Here is a 22,897-nt window from a genome sequence, read left to right on the forward strand (position 1 = left end):
GATATAAACACTGTGACCAAAAGAATTTCTAAAAGAAAATGGTTTTTTGGACTTACACACTCAGCACAGTCCATCACTGGGGGAAGTCTGGGCAGAAGCTCTGCAGGAGTAGAGGCAGGCTCAATAGGAGATTATGTGGCATTTCATTTGTAGTTTAATAAATAAAGTTTACCCAAAGATCAGAGAGTGTAACAGCCTCAATGTTCAGCCTTACAGACCAGGCAGTGGTAACACACACCTTAAATCCCAGTCCCCACACTAGCTGCCATAGAAACCAGGTGGTACATGCCTTTAATTGCAGTGGTATATGCCTTTAATCCCAACCCGAGAGAGGATTAGAAAATGGGAGGATATCTCTCCGACACAGTCTCATTCTGAGATTCCTGGAGGCAGGATCGCCATTTCAAACTGAGGTAGAGGTAAGAGCCAGTGCATGGCTGCTTTGCTCTTCTGGCCTTCATGTTGAAACCCAAGTTCTCTCTCTGAGGTTTTATTAATCGTGCTTCAAGAAGAATATTGTTTACTGTCTTGCTCCCCATAGTTTGATAATGCTTTCTTAACGTACCCAGGACCACCAGCCCAGCAGTGGTACAATCAGCAGTGGGCTGGAAGCTCCCACATCATCAATATTCAACCAAGAAAATACCACATAAAGGTGCTCCCAGGCCAGTCTGATGGAGGCACTTCCTCAAATGAGATTTTCTCCTCCAAAAGGACTACAGCTTATATCCTGTTGGCTGAAAATAATCAGCATAATATATATGGGAACTAGTCAACATCAGAACATAACTTAAACCACACATTGAAAACTCAGTGCTAAGCATAAATGTTTCTTGAATCTCTTGCAACTTACTCTCCCTTCTTTCTTTCAGGGCCTTTTTATCAACAATCATGGGTCAGTATTTCTCTGATACATCTAAGAATGAAGACCGTGGAGATTTGGAATCCAGCTTTACTATATGTTTTAAGACGACTAACACAGAAAGCAAAAACATTACTCAGGAAACCATTGATTCAATTGAGTTACACCTGACAAAAGGAAACATTCAGGGGGCAAACTCTGTAATCAGGGATGCATTAAAAAATATTGATAATGCCCCAATAAACATTGCTGTCACTGGAGAGTTTGGAGCAGGGAAGTCCAGCTTGATCAATGCCCTGATGGGGGTGGGACCTGAAGATGAAGGTGCAGCTCAAGTTGGGGTGGTAGCAACAACTATGATGAGAACTCCATACAAACACCCCAAAATTCAAACTTTGACTTTATGGGACCTGCCTGGCATTGGGACTGTGAACTTTCCACCAAAAGATTATCTGGAGAAAATGAAATTCCAAGAGTATGATTTCTTCATTATTGTTTCTGCCACACGTTTTACAAAACTTGAACTAGACCTTGCCAAAGCAATCAAATTTATGAAAAAGAATTATTACTTTGTGAGAACCAAGGTGGACCTGGATTTAGACAATGAGAAGAAACGCAATTCACATACCTTTGACAGAGAAAAGACCCTGCAGCAGATCAGAAGCATGTGTGTGAACACCTTCAGTCAGAATAACATGGATGCTCCACAGATTTTCTTGATTTCTAACAGCAATTTATCTGACTATGATTTTCCAGTCCTGATGGACACCCTGGTAAAGGATCTTCCTGCTCAAAAGCGCCACAATTTTATGCTTTCCTTGGCTAATATTACAGAACCAGCCATTGACAGAAAGCACAACTCTATGCAGCAGGCTATCTGGTGGGAAGCCTGCAAGGATGGACTTTTCGCTACTGTTCCTGTAGTGGGAATCCTCATGGATGATGTGGAGAAGCTGAAGGAGAAGTTAAACCACTATCGAGTCCTCTTTGGAGTGGATGATGAATCCCTGCAAGTCATGGCTAAGGATTCCCAAGTGCCTGTTGAACAACTGAAAAAAATGATTAAATCCCCTTATTTGTTGGAAACTGAGAAAGAAACAACATTAGGAGAAATGTTTTTGAAATATTTGGAGAAATTTGCCTCAGCTACTGGTGGGCCCTTGGCTACAGGTCTCTACTTTAGGAAAACCTTTTACTTGCAATTTCTGTTCCTTGACACAGTGACTGAAGACGCCAAAATTCTCCTTAGACAAATTTAGGAAAGTAGTTTAAACTCACCTCATCCACAGCTACTGACCATGACAAGAGCAAATGATTACTATCAAGAAGTCATTAGATGAATTCCCCCCTCTGACATATTTTTTTTTTTACTCTATCGAAACGAGTATCACCATGGAAACACCTAAAGATATGGACCCTGCTTCTGACTATGTCATATGACATAGTAAGCACACACAAAAGATATGAATAAGTGCTTTGTGGCTAATTCCTCCTAATAAGCTAATCAGACATTCTAATGGCATCTCGGGAAGCTGGAGGCACTTGCCATGCATGCATGAGGACCAGAGCTCAATTGCTAGAACCTATATAGAAGTTCATATATGTTCATATGACAACCCCAGTCCCTCTTCACCTCTCTACCCTCCTTTCTGTCTTCAACTCCACCTTTTGAGGAAAATTGTTTTATCTGGACAAAGATGTGTTACATTTGTTTATGTTGCAGAATATGACCTTAACTGTGTAAAAATCATGGTACATTTGCCATTCCAATGTGGGGCCTGTATTTTCAAGTAAGGCCTAAAAAAAGCTGAGAAAAAAGAAATAAGAAAAAGAAAGAAGCCACTTTAAAAAAAAAAAAAACAGCTAAAGTGAGGCCCAGCATTCAATGCTAATAACTCTCTGTGTCATAATTTGGGAGCTGATTGGTGGCCCAAAAAATCAGATACATTCACCTGTACACTTGAATACACACACACAAACATGCACACATTCATGAATAGACATGTACAACACCCAAAATATTCCAGCACACACAAAAGATATGAATAAGTGCTTTGTAGCTAATTCCTCCTAATCAGATAATCAGACATTCTAATGGCATCTCAGGAAGCTGGAGGCACTTGCCATGCATGTATGAGGACCAGAGCTCAATTGCTAGAACAGATATAGAAGTTCAGTGTGTGTGGCAGCCGCCTTGTACTTCCACACTCAGAATGCAGAAACAGTGCAGTCATGGAGCAGGTTGGCTTGCTAGGCTGTGTAGATCTACAAGCTCTTGATTCAATTGAGAGAAACTGCATTGATGAAAAGGGTAGAAAGTAATGGAGCAGGAGACCCAACATAAGCCTGACATGTCCGCACACATGTAAACATGTACACAGGGATACATTTTAAATATAAAATAAAATAAGATTCAGGAAGGAAATAAAATCTCAAGTCTTAAAGTATGGAAACATAAAAGTTTCATGAAGCTCTCCTCAAGGTTAACAAGTAGTCTGTACATTGTCATAGTTTGTAATTCTGTTGATGGGATTAAACACTAGCTCTTGATACACAGTCAGTGAAGGAAGCTGTTTGAGGAGATTCCTGAGAGCTTGTGAGAAAACTCCAGGACAAAGACAAAAAGACAAAACCACCTGGCTAAAGCAATCGTAAAATTTACATATTTACATATAAGTTTTTTGTAATTCTGTTCTTCCATAGCATGGATTTTTTTTTTTTTTTGTGGAATGCGCTGCCGTGCCCCTCTGAGGTGGAATAAACAGGAGTGGGTTTTACTGTAGATTACCTGTCATCTTACCACTAGTATTCAGGATGATGTTTCCAAACAGAAGTTGTCCTCCTGACTCTATACTCCCTAAACCCAGGTGAGCTTGCCTTTGTGATTGATCATAGCTTGAACTCAAGTGATCTTTGCTCACACGATCATGCTTAATCCACAAAATGCACTCAGAATATAAATTGTCTGATTCCCTGAATAAAGTTGGTTATTGCATGAGACTTTAGACCACCTCATTTTTAGGTTCCACTCTCCCAATTTCACGCCGCCAAATACAGCAGAAACACTAACTAAGTCACCCTTAGGGAGGAAAGTATTTAATTGGCTGGCAGGTTACAGTCATCATCAAAAGAAGCCAAGGAACTGAAGGAGAGACTGGGAGGGAACACTGCTTACTGACTTACTCTCCATGGCTTGTTCACCCTATTTTCTCACACATCCCAGGACCACATTCCTAGGGATGGCACTCACCACAGTGGGCTATATCCTCCTACATTATTTATCAATCAAGTAAATCCCCCAGAGATATTCCCACAAGCCAATCTGATTAAAGGAATTCCTCAATTGAGAATCCCTCTTGCAAGTGAGGCAATGGGGTTCATTCCTCTAAGACCAGGACTTTGGTAATTCTTATTTCTTATTTAAATAAATTCTTATTTACCTATGATTGTTCACGTCGAAGTCTCCCTGGTCAAAGCCACCATCATATCTGGTAGATTAATACAGGTTCCCATATATCTGCCACATTTCTTTTCTTCCCATTGTCAATCATTCTTCTAGCAATGAAGGCCTCAGTACAGCTGGGGAGGAACCTGCACTAGACAGGCTTTGCCCTTCATTTGGGATTGTTTGCATTTGCTTGTAACAAAGAACATGGACAATACATTTTAGGAGAAACGAAAAACTAAATTCTTAAAAAAACTTTTCTGGGTGTGGGGTTAGTATGAATTTTATGTGCAATACAACTGAGCTTTTGAAGACTCAGTGTAAGGAAGGGCTGTTTTGAAAAGGTTCAGGTCCACTGTGACACAGAGTATAAAACACAGCATCATTTTAGGCTGTTTGAAGGCAGTTCTGTTTGGAGCGGCAGTGAAATGATGGCCCTCAGGGTCTGTGGTACCTAGGACATAAGCCTACATTCCCTCTTAAGGCTCAGGAGAAAACAGATCACATATCCACGGTCTGTGACTCAGACATATGGCTCAGTAGCTCATTTCCATGGGAATAGATGTGGCAATAACTCTGTCCCTATGGAACAGAGCACAGCACGGCCGTGGCTCTAACAGGAAACAGATGCTCCAGAGACTCACACTCGATAGAACAGGACTCTATTCCAACATGAGTCATACTTGTCCAAAGGACAGCATTTCATACCCACAGTGATGAGCCCTGCTGCAGTAGTGACTCTTGGATAAAGGGACATGGCAGTCACTAGACTCTTTAAAGCCAGTGGATAAAATAAGAAAATGGCAGGGCATAGCTGGGCCTTGGGTCTTGAGGTCATGCGGAAGTGATCAAGGTTTAGACAACAATATTTCTGCAGAAGAGCAGGGCAGGTGTTCTTCTCATTGGGATTGTTCTTTGATCAAATCCTCAGTCACATAAGATTTCCTCAGCAGCTTGAGTAGCACTCACCAATACTGTGAATGTTAGCCACAAAACAGGAAGTTTTCTGGTTGGTGCCAACATATTTCTATGTCCTATGACCAAAGTATATGGTGTCTTTATCAATAGATTCTTGCCATCAGATTCTGGTGGGAATTGAAGAATGAAAGCAGTATCCTGTATTGTTTTGAGGTCTTGGGACCTTCCTGATCAACAACGGAGGGACAGGTATCACACAGCTGACACTGAGTTCTGTTTGACACCTTCAATAGCTCTTCTTGTTGCGAACTTCATTCTAGAAATAATCAAGTTCTTGACTCTATCTGGAATGAAGTATAATCCAGAAATTGAGGGCACATCTGTGAGAGATTTTATGCTGGGGTTAAAATGGGTGAATTCCCTTCTAGTCTGGACCTTTGAGGTAGGAAGGCAAGACATTTTAATCTATCCATGCTTCCTGCTGACAGCATATATAAGGACATAGAAGGAGGCAGCTTTTGCTGTTTCCCTGGTTGCCCTCACCTTGCCAGCCCATTCATTCCCTCACTGGCATTGGAGTCTGTTTTGTTGGAATTCCGGAGTATTCAGAAGACAAGCTGAGACCTCAGCCTTGTGGGACTGATGAACTTCTAGATTCTTGGGTTTCCTTTCACATCTAGTCATTGTTGGATTAGCTGGACTGCAGCCTGTATGCCATTCCAATATCCCCCTTTTAGATATAAAGAGGGATTAATTCTAAGTTCTGTGACTCTATAGAACCCTAACTAATACAATAAGCTCTATCTTCTTGGACAAGCATCACCCCCTCATTGCGGCAAACAGTAACTCCAGTTAAACTCCTTAAGCACACATAAAAGGTAGAATCCAGTACAGTGTTGTCAGACATGCTCAGTTAGTGATTCCTTCTCTCTCTCCCTCCTCCTCTGCACTGCCCTCTGACCTCTTCCCTATTATTTACCTTTCCCTCTTCATACCCCTTGTGTTCTACTAATCTCCTCTGTATTATTCAGAATTCTATAGAAGAAGAGAATTGTAGAAGTCAGCTCAATTCTGGAAATAACCATGCTAGCTAAAGGATAAAACAATTATATTTTTGTTTATTATAAGGGGAAAACTCACAAAACAGGAATGGGAAGTCCAAGCTTAGCTGTGCCACGGGGGAACCACACACAGAGAGATCACCTGGTCCCTGTCCATTTTTTCTCTGGTTCTCTGAAAGCCATACCCTAACTTGGCTCCACCTCTTAAAGATGATTGGTTAGCAAAGTTTCCCCCATCAGAGAATCAAAGGAATGACTAGATGTCTAATTCATGCATAATATATAGAATAATATATGAAGATAGCTTACATTGTAATAGCATCAACACATGATCACAGCTGAGAGGCTGAGAAATTGCTAGTTGTTCCACACTTGGGTCATGCCTCAAGCAGTTAGGGTCGTCCCACATTGACTGTCTCTCACAAGGCAGGACAACAACCCCATAGTTGCTCAAGGTACAGGCTGGGTAGCTCCACAATCCCAATCTGGAGCTGAAATTCTGAAAGTTTCCTGATGATGAGGCCAGGGTGGAAGCCTGGAAACACTTGTTCTGGTATCAGTAAGGGAGCCAGCAGCAGAGACAGGGTAAATCAACCAGCAGCAATAAGGAAGGCCAAGCCAGTACAAGGCAAGTGATTGCCCCCTGCCTTTCCCTTTGCATCTGGGTGGGTCTTCTACCATCAACTAAGGCAATTAGGACACTTTTTCAGGTGAGGGTTTGTGCCACGTTGACTTTAGAATAAACCACAATACCCTCCATTAATATCTTTCTTTCCTTTGTGCAGTGACTCCTTTCCAGTTTCCTGGAGTCTACGGTTATTCCAAGTGAATGCCTCAAATCTAAAATTCCAAAACTAGGATCTATATATGACTTAAAAAAAATTAGGTACTTGCTTTTCTAAGTGTGGGTTACTTCGCTCAACATGCAATAAAGATACATCCATTTGCTTGAGAATTTCACAATTGCATTGTTGTTGTTTACCACTGAATAATATTCATTAACTGATGGGCTTCAAAACTCTTTCTATTACTTGACTATGGTAAATATGGTCAGAATGAACATGAATGAGTACATATACCTAAGATAGGATACAGAGTTCTTCTTGTTGACAAAACATAACCAGTACGATCTTGTGGAACTGGTCAGCATCAGAAGATAACCGAGTCTGCAGCACAGAGAATACAGCACTAAGCACACAGACACCTCTGTTCTCTTGGAACTCACTCTCCATTCTTCCTTTCAGTGCCCTGATTTACTAACAGTCATGAGGCCATTCTTCTCTGATGCATCTAAGGATGAAGACCATGAAGATTTCGACTCCAGCTTCACTGCATATTTTAAGAAATTTAAGGCAGAGAATAAAATTATTTCTCAGGAAACCATCGGGTGTATTGAGTTTTAGCTGACAAAAGGAGACATTTGGGGTGCTAAATCTGTAATGAGTGATGCATTAAGAAAATATTGATAATATTTTTTTTTTGCCTCTTCTCTGGTGCTCCCTGAGCCACGTGAATGGAAGTATGTGGGGGTTTGAAAGTAATTTGTCCCCATAAGCTCATAGGGAGTGGCACTATCAGGAGCTGTGGCCTTGTTGGAGAAAGTGTGTCACTGGAGTGGGGTCAAGCTTTGAGATATCTTATGCTCAAGCTACACACAGACAGCTTCTTGTTGTCTGTAGAACGAGATGTAGAACTCTCAACTCCTTCTCCAGCACCATGTCCGCCTGCACACCTTTATGTCCCACCATGGTGATAATGGACTAAACCTCTGAAACTATAAGCCACCCCAATTAAATGTTTTCCTTTATAAGAGTTGCCAGGGTCATGGTGTCTCTTCACGGCAAGAGAAACCCTAAGACCGGGGGATATGGTAGAGATGTTCCACTTAGGGCTGGACACCCCACTGTTCCCTTCTCTCAGAGCCTCTGCATTCTATTCAGGGCTTTTGGTTGTGCTCAGTGTGGGGTGGTGTGAATATTCATATCTCATATTAGTTGAGAGAACACGGACCCTTAAATGTTTCAAGTTTTATGTTTGTTTTTAATCCAGTCAGTGCTTCTTCATTCTTTTACCTTTGATGTCATTTACATTGAAGATAACCATTGAGAGAGGTTTGCTAAATTTTGTAATCTTGGTTATTCTGGTTGATTAGATGTCCTCTCCCACATCCCATTGTTTGCAGGTTCACTGTGCTGGACAAGATGCAGTCTTTCTGATTCCTCCCCTGTTCATTATTCTCTCATGGATTGCTTTCTTTCCTGTGATGTCATGACTGAAAAGGATGAGACTGTCCTTTTCTTCTTCTGCATATCATATTCATTTAGGTATGTTCTGGAGTACTAGATTAGTAGTCATAATTGTCAGAATTTGTGCTTGTCTTAAAATGTTCTTATTTTTCTGTCAATTTTAAAAGATAGCTTTGTGTATATAGTGATATTAACTGCAATGATTTACATTTAGGGCTTTAGATTCACCACCCCACACTTCCCTGTCACTTAGGGTTGCTGGTTAGAGATTGGATGTTAATTTGATGTGTTTCTCTTTTGAGTTGATGCTTCTCTTTACAGCTTTTAATGCAGTTGATTTGCATTTATTTCTACTTTCTTCTGTTTGTGTGGCTTCATTACAAAAATTTCCCCCTGGGGCTGGAGAGATGGCTCAGTGGTTAAGAGCATTGCCTGCTCTTCCAAAGGTCCTGAGTTCAATTCCCAGCAACCACATGGTGGCTCACAACCATCTGTAAAGAGGTCTGGTGCCCTCTTCTGGCCTTCAGGCATACAGACAGAATATTGTATATATAATAAATAAATAAATAAATAAATAAATAAATAAATAAATATTAAAAGAATCCCCCCTTTTGGAACAGACCAAGCCATGCCCCTACAATGTGAACCACACTGGGTGAGAATGAGACCATTATCACCATTCTGAGCCAAATTTGAGGTTTTTATTGTGATGTACCTGAGACCTGGCAAGAGACTGCCTCTCTGGGCCGGTTAAAGAGAGCAACGCTGAGTTCATTTCTTAGGGCTCTCTTAAGGGTAAAATCAGGAGTACTTGCAAAGCAGGTTTATAGAAATCAATGGGGTCTTAAGGAAGTACAGAAAAATCTTATAAAAACAAACAAGAGCAACAACAAAACCCAGCCTTCACATGTTTTTGCCACATTATTAGGGAGGGTTAGGGTAATCAGGAAGGGAAACGAATGTTCTGAGTGTTCCCCAGTACAAGTTGATGTCGTAGGGATTCAAATTAATTATGACTTACTATTAACATATTAAAATGTGTGACAATTGGTTTATTACATATGATTATGTTGAACATTGAAGAACCTATTTCATTTACATTATTTGCCAGAACAATAACAATATGTAATCTACATCCTATCATTTTTTGTTAGATGAGCAGATATGGCAATTAAATTATATAAGTTCAGAATTTCAGAATAGTCAGACAATTGTCTTACTTAAATCTAAAAGCTTTCACAATGTGAGATGCATAGTTTATTGATAAAATGCTTGCCTAGCATCTACAAGGCCTGGGTTGGAGCCTTAGCCTTAAAAGTAATTGAATAAACAGGCTATTGCAGAATTAACTCATGTTAATATGTTTAAAAATTACATATTTGTGTTATTATATAGTAAGATTAAAATAATCTGAATATTAAAAAAATTATTTGGATATTACACCTCATTCCATGTCCAAAGTCTAAGATAAGACAAAGCAAAACATACAAGCACAAATCCTGTCAAGGACACGAGGAAAGAGTAACACCTATCCATGGTCAGTAGCTGTGGGTGATGTGAGTTTGAACTAATTTTTGAGTATGTCTCTCTAAGGACAACTTTGGCATCTTCAGCCACTGTGTCAAGGAACAGAAGTTGTAAGTAAAAGGTTTTCCTAAAGTAGAGACCTGTAGCCAAGAGCCCACCATTGGCTGAGGCAAATCTCTCCAAATATTTCAAAAGTTTTCCTTCTAATGTTTCTCTTTTCTTAGTTTCCAACAAATAAGGAGATTTAATGACTTTTTTCAGTTTTTCAACAGGCACTTGGGAATCCTTTGCCATGAGTTTCAAGGTTCCATCATCAACTCCAAAGAGCTTTCGATAGTGGTTTAAAATCACCTTCAACTTCTCCATATCACTGTCCTTGAGGATGCCCTTTACAGAAAGACTTGTCCAAGCTTCATTCTTTATGGTTTCTAGCCAGATAAACCGGTGCATCGACTCACGCTTTCTTTCAATGACTGCCTCAGCCTTACTCAGTGAAGAATACATAAAGTTTGGAAGTGTGGGAGTAGAAAGTTTGTTTTTTAGCATGTCCTTCAGGATTGGGAAATCATAGTCAGATGAATTTTTGTTAGAGATCAAGAAGATCGGTGGTACATGCAGGTTGTTTTTCTTAAAGGTATCGACACAATGGCGTTGTATCTGCTGCAGTAAGTTTTCTCTGCCAAAGGCATGTTTGCATCCTTTCTCAGTTTCTAAATCTATATCCACCTTGGTTCTCACGAAGTAGAAATCCTTCTTCATCATGCTGACTGCTTTGGCGAGGTCTATATCATTTTTCTTAAAGCGTGTGGCAGAAACAATGATGAAGAAATCATACTCGTTGCATTTCATTTTCTCCAGATAATCTTTGGGTGGGAATTTTGTGGTTCCAACCCCAGGCAGGTCCCAAATAACCACATTGGGAATATTGGGGTGCTTGTATGGAGTTCTCCTCATGGTTGTCTCCACCACACCAATTGGAGCTGAATTTTCCTCTTCATGTCCAATCCCCCTAAAGGCATTGATGAAACTGGACTTCCCAGTTCCAGACTCTCCTATTACAGCAATATTGAGTGAGGTACTGCTACTTTCTCTTAATGAATCAGTAATTACATTATTTGTCTTCTGAATGTTTCTTTGTGCCAGGTGTAACTCAATTGAAGTGATGGTTTTCTGAGAAATGATTCTGTTTTCTTCCTTAATCATCTTAAAGTATTTGCACACGTCTTCATCCTTAGATGCGTCAGAGAGCAGCTGACTCATGACAGTAAGCAAATAAAGGCCCTGAAAGGAAGAAGGGAGAGTAAGTTGGGATAGGCTGATGCCAGATGGATGACTTTGTGCTTTGCCCTCTTCAAGCACTGTGTCCTCCAGACAGATGCCTATCACCTTCTGATATGGACTAGTTCTTATGTATTTCTACTTGCTCTCCGTTGAGTCTTTTATGATGGAAAATTTAAAACTCTATGAAAGTAAGAATATTCATATAATCATCTGTGTTAAGGCATTTCATTTGTATTTTTTTTATTTTTATTTTTTTTGGTTTTTCGAGACAGGGTTTCTCTGTGGTTTTGGAGCCTGTCCTGGAACTAGCTCTTGTAGACCAGGCTGGTCTCGAACTCACGGAGATCCGCCTGCCTCTGCCTCCCAAGTGCTGGGATTAAAGGCGTGCGCCACCACCGCCCGGCTATTCATTTGTATTTTAATAAATAAAGCTTGCCTGAAGATCAGAGAGTAAATAGCCTTAGTGGTCAGGTTACAGGCCAGGCAGTGGTAACACACACCTTAAATCCCAGTAGCCACAGGAGTTGCTATAGAAACAAGGCGGTACATGCCTTTAATCCCAGTGGTGCACACCTTTAATCTTAGCCCTGAAGAGGATTATAAAATGGACGAGACAGCTATCAGGCTCAGTCTCATTCTGAGATTCCTGGAGGCAGGACCACCATTTCAGACTGAGGTAGAGGTAAAAGCCAGTGGCTGACTGTTCTACTCTTATAGATATGATTTTGTTTTTGAAAGGAAAAAAGGGGAAGTGCTGTGGGATAATGGTCTGGTACCCTGTAAAGATTTGCCACTTGTATTGATTTAAAAAACATTGATTGGCCAGTAGCCAGGAAGGAAGTTTAGGCAAGGCAACCAGACTAGGAGGATTCTGGGAAGAGGGAGGGGTCAGTGTGCAGTTACCAGTCAGACAGGGAAGAAGCAAGATGAGAATGTTGCTCTGAGTAATGTGCCAAGCCAGGTGGCTAAACATAGGTAAGAATTAAGGGTTAATTTAATTTATAATAAACCTGAGCTAATAGGACAACCAGTTTATAATTAATATAAGCTGCTGTGTGTTTTTTGGGGACTGAACAGCTGAGGGACCAAACAGGACAGAAACATCTCTCTACACATCTGCACATGCCCATTTACTAGCTTCAACTACTTTAGAAATGAGAGTAACTATGTTGCATCTAATTTGACTAGAGTCTTCCAGGCCAGTCCAAGGTGTTCTTTCATCCTTCAATATGTGCCTTCAAAATGTGGGGAATTTTAACTAACATAAGTATAATCTTTCAAACTGAGAAGCAAATAGTAATCATCATCAATGTTTAGTCAATGTCAAATTGTATCAACAGTCACATAAACCTTCAGTTTATACTTTTACTTTCATCCATTTATTTGATTTAGTTGAAGTAAATATTAATTTTTTTTCTTTTTTTTGTAAATATTAATTTTCATTGATTTTCTCTCTTTGTGTCTTTTCACCTCTGTGAGTAATGAAAACTTTCAATAATAATACAAACCTTCTTCATTATTAAAGTCCATGTTAAAAAACATTTACTCAATGTAATATTTCAGTGTGCTCAAACTATTATTTAGCTCTGTTTTATTTTCATACTTTACTTCATAAAAATCATCTACCTGTGCACTGGAGAGTAGCTCAGTTGTTGGAATGTTCCTAGCATGAAAAAGGCCCTGGGTTTGATCCCCAATATTGCATAAGCCTGGCTGGATGTGGACACATATAGCTATAGACTTACAAACTTACCTACATGTTGGTTCATATCCAGTCAATTTTTCATGCTGAGGTCTTTGATCCCTTTGAATAGATTTTTATGGAAGATGAGAAAAATGGGTTTGGTGCATGGTGGTGGTGGTAGTGGTGGGAGCAACCCAGTAAGCAGCTCCTCTAACGGCCTCTGCTTCAGTTCCTGCTTCTAGGTTCCTTTCTCCAGGCTTCTGCCTCAGATTTGACTTCTCTCAATGGACTGTGACCTAGATATGTTAGCCAAATAAACCTTTTCCTCCCCAAGTTGCTTTTAGCCAGTGTTGTAGTACGTCAGAAAAAAAAAAAAAACAAACTTAAATAGAAAATAGCGGTGAACACTTTCAACAAAGTAGCAGAATACTAAATCAACACAAAAATCAGTAGCTATTCTATATGCCAGTAACAAGCTTCCAAAGAAATAAATTAGAGAGGAGGAGAAATCCCACCAAAGTAACTAAAATATAAATACCAGGGCATAAGCATAATTTACAATAAAAACTTGGAACATTGAAGAAAAGAATTGAAGAAGACATTAGAATATGGAAAGTCCTGTGCTCATAAAGTGGGAGAATTAGTATGGTGGAAACTGCTGTATCACTAAAACTGATCTTTGGATACATGGCAATGCATAACAATTACAGTTCCATTCTTCACGGGGTAGAAAAACCAACCCTAAAGTCCACACAGATGGACAGAAGCCCCACAGCAATCACGAATCAAGAGTGATTGTGGATGCATCATAACACCTGTGGACAGCCCAGAATACAGCCACACTGACAAGTAGCAGCCTGATATTGGTAAAGCAAGCAATCAAGCAACCCACCCACCCACAGAAATTCAGGTCAGGAAACTGGATAGAGAAATCAGAAACAAACCCAACCATGGAATGTTTGATAGAGGCATCAAAAATATACACAAGAGAAAAGGTAGTATTTTCAGCAAATGATCTGGGAATGCTAGATATTCGCATGTAAAAGTGTGTGAGCATTTCTCTTTTTACTTTGTTGGGAAACCACTATTATAATTGTTCATTGTAAAGGAACTAACATTTACATTCCTGTACTCCCATCAATCAACAATATTTAGGTGTTCCTTCCCCTCTCACCTCCCTCCTCTCCAACATTTGTGTTATTTTACCCTTATTGATTAATAGCTATTTTTCTTGGGGGTGAAACAGAATTTCAATGGAGTTTGTGTTTTAAGAGTTATCTGTATTGATTTATGATTTGAGGGGGAATAGCGTGTGTGTTGCTGGGGGGCTATGTGTGCAGAAGTTAGAAGAAATTTCTTCTCTGCCACCACTTGGTGCCTATTCCTCTGAAACAGGGCTTCACTGAATCTGGGGCTTACTTCTCTCCTAGTGAGGAAGTAGTCAAGCCAGAGAAATCCTCTTGTCTCGGGATCCTCTCAGTGCTGATCTGCCCAGCTCTTTCCATGCTTGCTGGGATGTCATCATAATTATGTCATCATACTTATGGAGCAAGCTCTCTTAGCCACTGCACCATCTCTCCAGTTCCTCACTGTTGTTTTTATTTGCATTTTCTTGGATTAAAGATTTTGAAGATTATTATCATGCATTCATTGGGCATTTTGTTCTTCTTTTGAGGATTGTCTGTTTTGTTCATCCTCTCATTATGGATGGGATTTGACATATTTGTATTGAAAACAGTATGTCCTGTATACATTCTAGGAACTTATCCCTCATTGGATGAATCCAATTCCAAGAGGTCACCCTTGAATACATACAAACAACATTAAAAGGACCCAGTCAGTTGTCTATGTATATATACTTATGTCTGTATATACAACAACAATAATAAAAGAAGTCATGAATTGGGGAGGACACAGGGTGAAAGGGAAAAAGGGAGAAATAGAATTGATATAAATGCTCATCTATAAATTACTCATGTATGAAATTCGAAATAGATTTATATGTGAAAGAAGTTTCTTTGATGAGGAGTGAGAGCTACATTTATCCGTGGTTATGAAGACAAGAATTTCCAATACAATCAAAGCTACAATGATTTAGAAAGATGCAGTAACAGGTGCTTCTCTAGTGTCTATGACCTCTCCAATTATGGATAATTGTCTAGGTTTAAAGTAGGCATACATTTCTTTCTATAGAATGGGACTTAGTTCAATTAGACGCTATTAAATACCCACAATATGAAGTGTTACCATTGCCCCATAAGAGACATCTTTCTGGGCTGGTCATTGTGGTTCATGGCTTTAGAGCTGTGTGGGAATGGTTTTTCTGGGAAATGCTGTTTGAAGCTTGTCTTTACAGATCAAACTTTCACCCAACCTTTAACCAAGTTAATAATGTGCTTTGAAATCATTTAGACTATGCACTCATTCTTTTTACATACTGAGTCAGAAACAGCTGCCCTTTAAGAAAAACAATGTAATCAATGGCCCTGATGGACCATGTTCCTTGTTTTTCCTTTGTTACCATTCACATCCCTAATTCAGGACAATGGATGTATACATAAGGTGCAGTGGCTGGACCTAAGCACATTTGCTGAAAACAGTGAGGTCCTGAAAAGTGTTCCCCTTCAAGTAAAATGTTGAAAGCGACATATGGGTACAGACCGATAGCATCTGATTGTGAGATTGTGTGCTCTTATGAGTTAATAGGGCCAAAGAACAATCTCTCCCCTTGCGAGGCTCTGTAAAAGATTGATTGTCCCTCGTTCTCCCTTGGTACCATATTTGCTGTGCTGATGAACAAAGTTGATAGCCCTTGTTCAAGGGACCAGGTCAGAGGAGAACGCAGATCTCTCCTGACAAACCAGCTCTCCCTTGGCCACCAAAGGTCAGTTTTCATCATGCCGCAGTGGAGTTAGGCCTGTTGTTTGCTTTTCTCCTTTGGCAGCTTGCACAGAGGCTGCTACTGGGAGAGCTAGTTTCATTGAGGAGGCTTCCAGACCAATTCCAGGTGGATTCCTCCAAGTCCTGTGTCCAAGGTGCATTCAGTAATAGGGCCTTATTTTCAAGTTCTGGGAGGCCTCCAAGGGCAATGGAAATGGCCTTTGTTGTGTTGGTGGATTGCTGGACCCTCTGATTTATAAGTCAAAGAAAGGTTTCCCATGCCTAAGACTGGGATTTTCATTACATGGTCTTTAGTTCTTGTGGGAGAGCCTTATCACTCATTGCTGCAAGATTCCATTAAAACATATGCATTTTTATTTGTATGTATATATCATATATGTATTCTAAAGTAGGTTTATAAAATAATATATTTCCCCATGGCTTTCAACAGCCTTAGTGTTTTTTCTCTTTCAGTCTTTCCTCTCTTCCATATCATCTTGCCCGCAGCTACAGCTCCTCCTACTTCCCCTTTTCCATCTTCATAGCATAAGGGAATTCTGCTTTCCTCTTCTACAGAGTTTCTTTTCTCTCCTTCCCCATGGCCCTTGCCTTCTTTCATTGCTTCTGTAATTATCTCTGATTATATCCTCAAATCTACAGGTTCTCAGTTAGAATCCACAAATAAGAGAATAAATAAATGGTGTCTCCTCAGTAGGGCATAAAGTCCTTTGACTGTATGTCAAGGAGTGGTACAGAGGCCCGTGCCTGGTTTCCACACAGAGAAGGGGTCACTCTGGGTACTGAACCCCAATTGACACATCTACAATGTAACCATTACACCCAGGGCTCAGGAAAATCACAGAAGTAGAGGTGGAAAGATTGTAAGAGTCAGAACATCAGGACATCAGCTGCAAATATTCTCCTTTAGACATGGAAAGGATGCTGTAGCCAGGAAACCTTGAGTATATGACTGCCTAACCATAGCTGCATAGTGACATCAGTTGACATATCAATGTGGATGGGAGAAACTTCTCAAAATCTCATCTCTAGAAGAATAGCTACAAGTAAAACCAATGGCTATTGAAAAGGGGAGAATCAATTTTCTCTAGCAATAAACCCACTAATAGATTGTCCAATCCAAAGTGGCCAGTCCTAACCACATGGACACATGAGCAGCACTAAATGAATTCAGTAAGGTGTGTGTGTGTCTGCACATGCATGTGTGTTAATAACAGAAGAAGATATTGTGAATTTGAGAGGAAGTATTGGATGATGTAGGGTGATTTGGAAGGGAAAGAATGAGAGGTAGAAACCACATAAGAACAAGACTCATGTATAAAATTCTGAAAAAATTAAATAAAAACCCCACCTATCTAGAGGTCGATGTAGCACCTGTTGCAAGCATGAGTACTAACAGGAAAATATAGAACACTGGAATTGTTGAGTGTGCACAGCGAGTTTAGGGTATGTGTGTAAAGTATAGAATGGAGCACAGCGAGCTTAGGGTATGTGTGTAAAGTATAGAATGGAGCACAGCGAGCTTAGGGTATGTGTGTAAAGTATAGAATGGAGCACAGCGAGCTTAGGGTATGTGTGTAAAGTATAGAATGGAGCACAGCGAGCTTAGGGTATGTGTGTAAAGTATAGAATGGAGCACAGCGAGTTTAGGGTATGTGTGTAAAGTGTAGACTGGAGCACAGTGCGCTTAGGGTATGAGGACAAGGAGATAATCTGCTGAAGAAGGAAGAGACAGTCTTTGTTAGAAACCAACAATCAAAAATGTGACTCAGAAAATTTTCTATGAGTGTAACTGAAGGCTCAAAAAGCAAAAAGTGAAAAAAAACAAATACAGTAAGAAATGTAACTTGAATCTACATTATAAAAGGGAACAGGAATAAGCCCAAAGTAGCAGGAATAAAGAAACTAGCAAAAATAAATAAATAAATAAAATAAAAGAAACTAACAAAAAAACCACAATTGAAATCCCAGTAACTGCTGAACCTTAAAAGAATACAAATAATTACCCAAATTAGAGGCTTTGGGATAAAGGCTGGAGGAATTTAGCTTAGCAGAGAAGCCTGCTTGCTGTGCAAGCATAAGGACTTGGGTTAAAATCCCAAGCATCCAGTGTAAGAAAATGAAGTCAGTCATGGCCAAGTGCACCTGTGACCGCAGGGAGGAGAAGCCAAGTCTCAAAAACCAACCAACCAACCAACCAACCAACCAAACAAGCAACCAAGCAACCAATAACAAGGAAATAGGAAGTAACAGTACAAGCATGTTAGAAAGTTAGAATCAAAAGGGAAAGACAGAACTACTTTCCAGCTCATCCACATTAAATATAGAACCAAATAAAGGGAAGAGAAAACCAAACAATAGAAACAGATGGTGATAAAATTATAGATGAATGTTAATCATCATCATAGTTGGCCAATTATAATAGTGCTAATGAATTGAATGTGTCAGACAAAGATAAACTCATGTGAGCAAGTCAACATGTATGTGGGTGTTCATGAGCATAGAGATATATAATAAGGTGAATAAAATAAAAATAAAAAAATAAACCAAAAAAATCTGTTGCTGTAGCTCACCAGCCTTTACTTAAACCCCAAATATGCACCCTGCACCACGCAGTGACAGACCATACCAAGTATGTGTGAGCAAGCAAGCACGTGCGCGCGCGCGCACACACACACACACACACATACAGACACAGACAGACACACAGACACATACACAGACAGACAGACAAACAGACACATATTCAGGCACAGGCACACACATGCATATATAGACAGACACACACAAAGACAAACATATAGATACAGACACACACTCATACACAGATTAACAGACAGACACACAAAGGCACACATACATAGACTAACTGATGGACACACACATACAGATATACAGGCAGACACAGACACACACAGACACACAGATGCACACATACACAGAGAGATACACACACACACACTTTCCACTGAATATGCACACAGGGAATGTGTCACAGCAAGCATTACAACAGGACACCTGCCTAAATGACAGCTGTCACCACACCTTGACAGATAATGTCCCTCACAGACGGAGAGAAGATCTTAACACTCCTGCTTTACAATAAGGAAAACCACAAAGAACAAGATTCTTCAGGCATAGATTTCCACAGCCAGGTTCAGCAGAAGCAGTGTGCAGAGAGACCTCTTCTCCACAGGCCGGAGACCTCAGGGTATGAGGAATTAAATGTTGACTCTTTTCTAGGATGTAAGATGACAGTGAGATACAATGAACCTCCTGCACACTGTAGATATTTTCCATTACCTGAAACATCCATTTACAACCATTTTAAAGAAAGTAATAACAAGCCAAAACAGCTGCATACATTTACTGAAACAACATCCAGATCATTACCTTAAGGTCCCTCAACTTGTATGATTAGCAAAGAGTATCCACAAGGCAGTTCTGCCAATTTCCCACCAAAACACCCCAGCTTCCAAACTGGGGATCTCCACTCTCAGGGCATGTTCCAAAATGTCTTATTACCTGTCAGCTCTTTAGAGAAGAGAGATGGTGAGGGTTACAAGTTAGATCTGAATGCCCCTTTCCACTTACCAGAGAACCCTGAGTCCAGTGTATGCCCTCACTGTAGTTCAGCTGCAGGAACCACTGTCCACTGTGCTGCAGTCTCTTCCCATGAACCAACCCCCCCTTCCTCTGTGGAAAGCAGCAGGTTTCTGACAGTTTGGCAGGACTCACACTCTCTCCAGGGTCCTGCCCCTCCCTCTCAATGTGTGCTGGCCAATTACAGAGCAGCACAGGTCAGTAGCTTTCAGACCTGCTGCATTTCCAAGAAAAGGAAAATGAAACTAAAGTGACCAGCTGTGTTTCATTCTATTAAACCTTTGTTTCTTGGCAGACAAGTCTGGACAGTCCTAAAACAGTACAGGTGTGAAATGTGGGGCTTGGAAATGGAGGGAGAGCACGGAGAAGCAGCTGACTAACCAGGCTGGAACACAACCCTTGAAAGATAACTTTTGGGATCCCTGACTCCACAAATACAGCCTGAACTGAAGTCACACAGCACACTTGTCTGGTGTTGTGTGCAGATGCCAAGTTAAGGATCACCCATGACATAACCTATTTCCTCACAATTGTGGATTCATGTTCCTTAAGTCTTGTCATTCTCAACTCTCCTGTCAGTGCACACATTTGATCTGGTTTGGGCGTGACAGGTTTTACACATGTTGTCACAACCATTGTGAGCTTATACATCCAGCTGCCTTGTTGTGTCCAGAAGACACAGTTTCACTGTAGCTGTCTACCCTACTGACTCTGGCTCTTATAGTCTTTTTATCTCCCCTTCAACAACCATTCCTGTGCCTTTGGAACTAGAATTATAAATATTCCATTCAGGGCTGGATATTGTTCAGTGTCTTATTCTCTGAATGTTAGCCAGTTGTGGATCTCTGTATAGATTATCATCTACTACAAATATGAACAACCATAATAAAGGTTGGGAGATGCCTTAATCTATGGATATAATGACGATTCAAGAAGAGTTGACTTAATATTATACCCATTTAACAGGATAACAATAGTAATGTTTACCTAGAGTCAATAATATGTCTAGCCTTAAGTTCTTGCCGAGGTGTGGGTTTCATTTAGTAGAGAAACTATTAAATCTAATTTTGGGGGGTGTTCATGGTGACCTTCAGGGGGTCTTGGTTACAAAAATCATCGAGTCAGTATCATAATTTTCAGTATTATTGGTTAATAACATCTTTTCTCAACACCTTATATGCAGTTACAAATATCAGGCCAATACCTGTAAGAGTACAATGACACTGCTGTTATCAAATACCAATTCCAGTCTCTGAGCAGCTGTTAAACCCTTAGGCTGACTCCTTTCTTAAGTGAAGAGGGGTTTCAGTCATTTATTATTTTGAGTCTTTCTTTCCCTAAGGGAAAAGCTTAGGTCTTAGTTTTTAGGTTCAATATTTTAATGGAAATGAGTTCTGGGTCTCAAGGATTAAAACAGTCAGATATTCAGTCTGCATCTCAGCTCCAAAGCAAACAAGATTCAAGGTGCAGAAAATTGTAGTCATTGTGGTTGTCATGTCAGCAGGGTCTCTGTGTCTTTGTGTGTCCCAAGTGTCTGGAAGCAGCTCAGCATCTGCCGCTCAGTCCAGCATGGCACCCTGCAGTGTAGAGTGTTGGCAGCAGGTCCTGGGATCAGAGACTCCTCTCTGTGGGGACAGGGAAGACTGAACCAAGGATTCCTTTCCATCTCCTTTCTTGAACTCATCAATGGGGGCGTTTAAGGCTACAATATCATCATGTCTGCCAGTCCTTCACTGTATATGCAGTCATCTCATCCAGCTTAATTTTAATTCTGTGAACAAAAGCACAAACCCATTCAACCCCAAATTTATATAGGTTGGGTCTTTTTATAATTCATTTCATGGGCTTTTTTCATTTTGCCTCAATAAAGGTCACCTTGGTGTCATCATGCCAGATCTGTCTGCAACTTTATCCTCTTACGTTGTTTTCAAGGAGCTATATCACGCTCCACAATTCCTTTCCATTATTAACCATATATGCAGTTCTTCCAGTGGAAGAGCAATGTGTAAAATTTTTGAATAATATTCTTTAAGGTGTCTTTAGCTATAACATTAGTTGTAAGAATTGCAGCAATGATCATCTGGGAAGGATTATTACTCTGGCCTTTGAATTGAGCCAACACAATTGTCCAAGAATCACTATCTTAAAATTATTAATTAATCTATTGCTTAGTATAAGAAACATTGATCATAGTCAATTCTCTGCTAAAATAGCTCCTAGATTTCGTCCTGCTCTTTTGTATTAGACAAGCTACCGCTTTAAATTAAGAGCTTAATATATCAACTGGCAAAAATGGGAAGGTGCAGCCATAAAAAAAAATTCTGTTTTTTTCATAAAACTGCTGTAGAATACGTTTTGTACTTAGTACACACACTTGCTATAGCTAAGTTATAATTAATATATTGTACTTGCTGATATTGTATACTCTACCTGTTGATCTATACTCCACCTGCTTGAGTACTTGTTTGGCAGCTTCTATAAGTTCTCTACTGGAAATTGGCTCATTTCTCTTTTTAAGAATTTTATTTTGTAGCTCAATATCTCCCATAAGAATATTATAACTAAGGCTTTAATCATTGTATATCTCATTAAAAGTTTGTAGACTATCTTTCTCTTAAGTTGCAAGTCTGCCTAGCTGATAGGAAAATGGAAAAAGAAAGTATATTTAACTAATGATGTTGGCTTAATTAGAATCAACATGTAGAAGAATGAAAACAGATCCATATTTATTTCTTTGCACAAAACTTAAATCTAAATGAATCAAAGACCTCAACATAAAACCAACCACACTGAACCTCACACACGAAGGAAAAATTAGAAGTTCATTTGAATGCATTGGTACATCTCAAACACAGCCTCAGTGGCACAAACACTGAGAGAAACAATTAATGAGACCTCTTGAATTGAGAAGCTTCTGTATAGCAAAGAAGATAGCCAACAAGACACAATATCAGCCTATAGAATGGGAAAATATACTTACTTATCACTAATCCACTGCAAAAAACTTATGAAGAACTCAGGAAATTAGTCATCAAAAGAACAAATAAGGGCTGGAGAGATGGCTCAGAGGTTAAGAGCACTGACTGCTCTTCCAGAGGTCCTGAGTTCAGTTCCCAGCAACCACATGGTGGCTCACAACCATCTGTACTGACATCTGGCGCCCTCCTCTGGCGTGCAGGCATACATCGAGGCAGAATGTTGTATACATAATAAATAAATAAATCTTTTTTAAAAAAAGAACAAATAATCCAATAAAAAATATATGTTACAGACCTAAACTGAAAACTCTCAACAGATGAACTTTAAATGACTGAAATACACCTAAAAAATGCTCAAACATAACATCCTTAACCATTAGAGAAATGTAATTCA

General features: G+C 39.9%; 2 protein-coding genes across 2 annotated transcripts; one reads left to right on the plus strand and one right to left on the minus strand.

Moving 5' to 3' along the window:
- The first annotated feature begins 891 nt into the window (after positions 1–891).
- On the plus strand, positions 892–2,121 carry LOC121440597 (interferon-inducible GTPase 1-like). Its single transcript, XM_041641358.1, has one exon. The coding sequence runs from the start codon at positions 892–894 to the stop codon at positions 2,119–2,121; it is 1,230 nt and encodes a 409-aa protein (XP_041497292.1).
- A 7,848-nt stretch (positions 2,122–9,969) lies between these two features.
- Positions 9,970–11,319, minus strand: LOC121440598 (interferon-inducible GTPase 1-like). The gene has a single exon (XM_041641359.1). It carries the CDS (start codon positions 11,317–11,319, stop codon positions 9,970–9,972), a length of 1,350 nt encoding a protein of 449 aa, XP_041497293.1.
- Positions 11,320–22,897: the final 11,578 nt, after the last annotated feature.

The sequence above is a fragment of the Microtus oregoni genome, unplaced genomic scaffold (genome assembly GCF_018167655.1).
Source record: "Microtus oregoni isolate MIOR12 unplaced genomic scaffold, Mior012 000069F_ref0000032, whole genome shotgun sequence".
In the NCBI taxonomy this organism is placed as follows: domain Eukaryota; kingdom Metazoa; phylum Chordata; class Mammalia; order Rodentia; family Cricetidae; genus Microtus; species Microtus oregoni.

Excerpts from the sequence above, each read along its gene's own strand:
- LOC121440597 (XM_041641358.1), top strand. The coding sequence starts at position 892 with ATGGGTCAGTATTTCTCTGATACATCTAAGAATGAAGACCGTGGAGAT.
- LOC121440598 (XM_041641359.1), bottom strand. The coding sequence starts at position 11,319 with ATGAGTCAGCTGCTCTCTGACGCATCTAAGGATGAAGACGTGTGCAAA.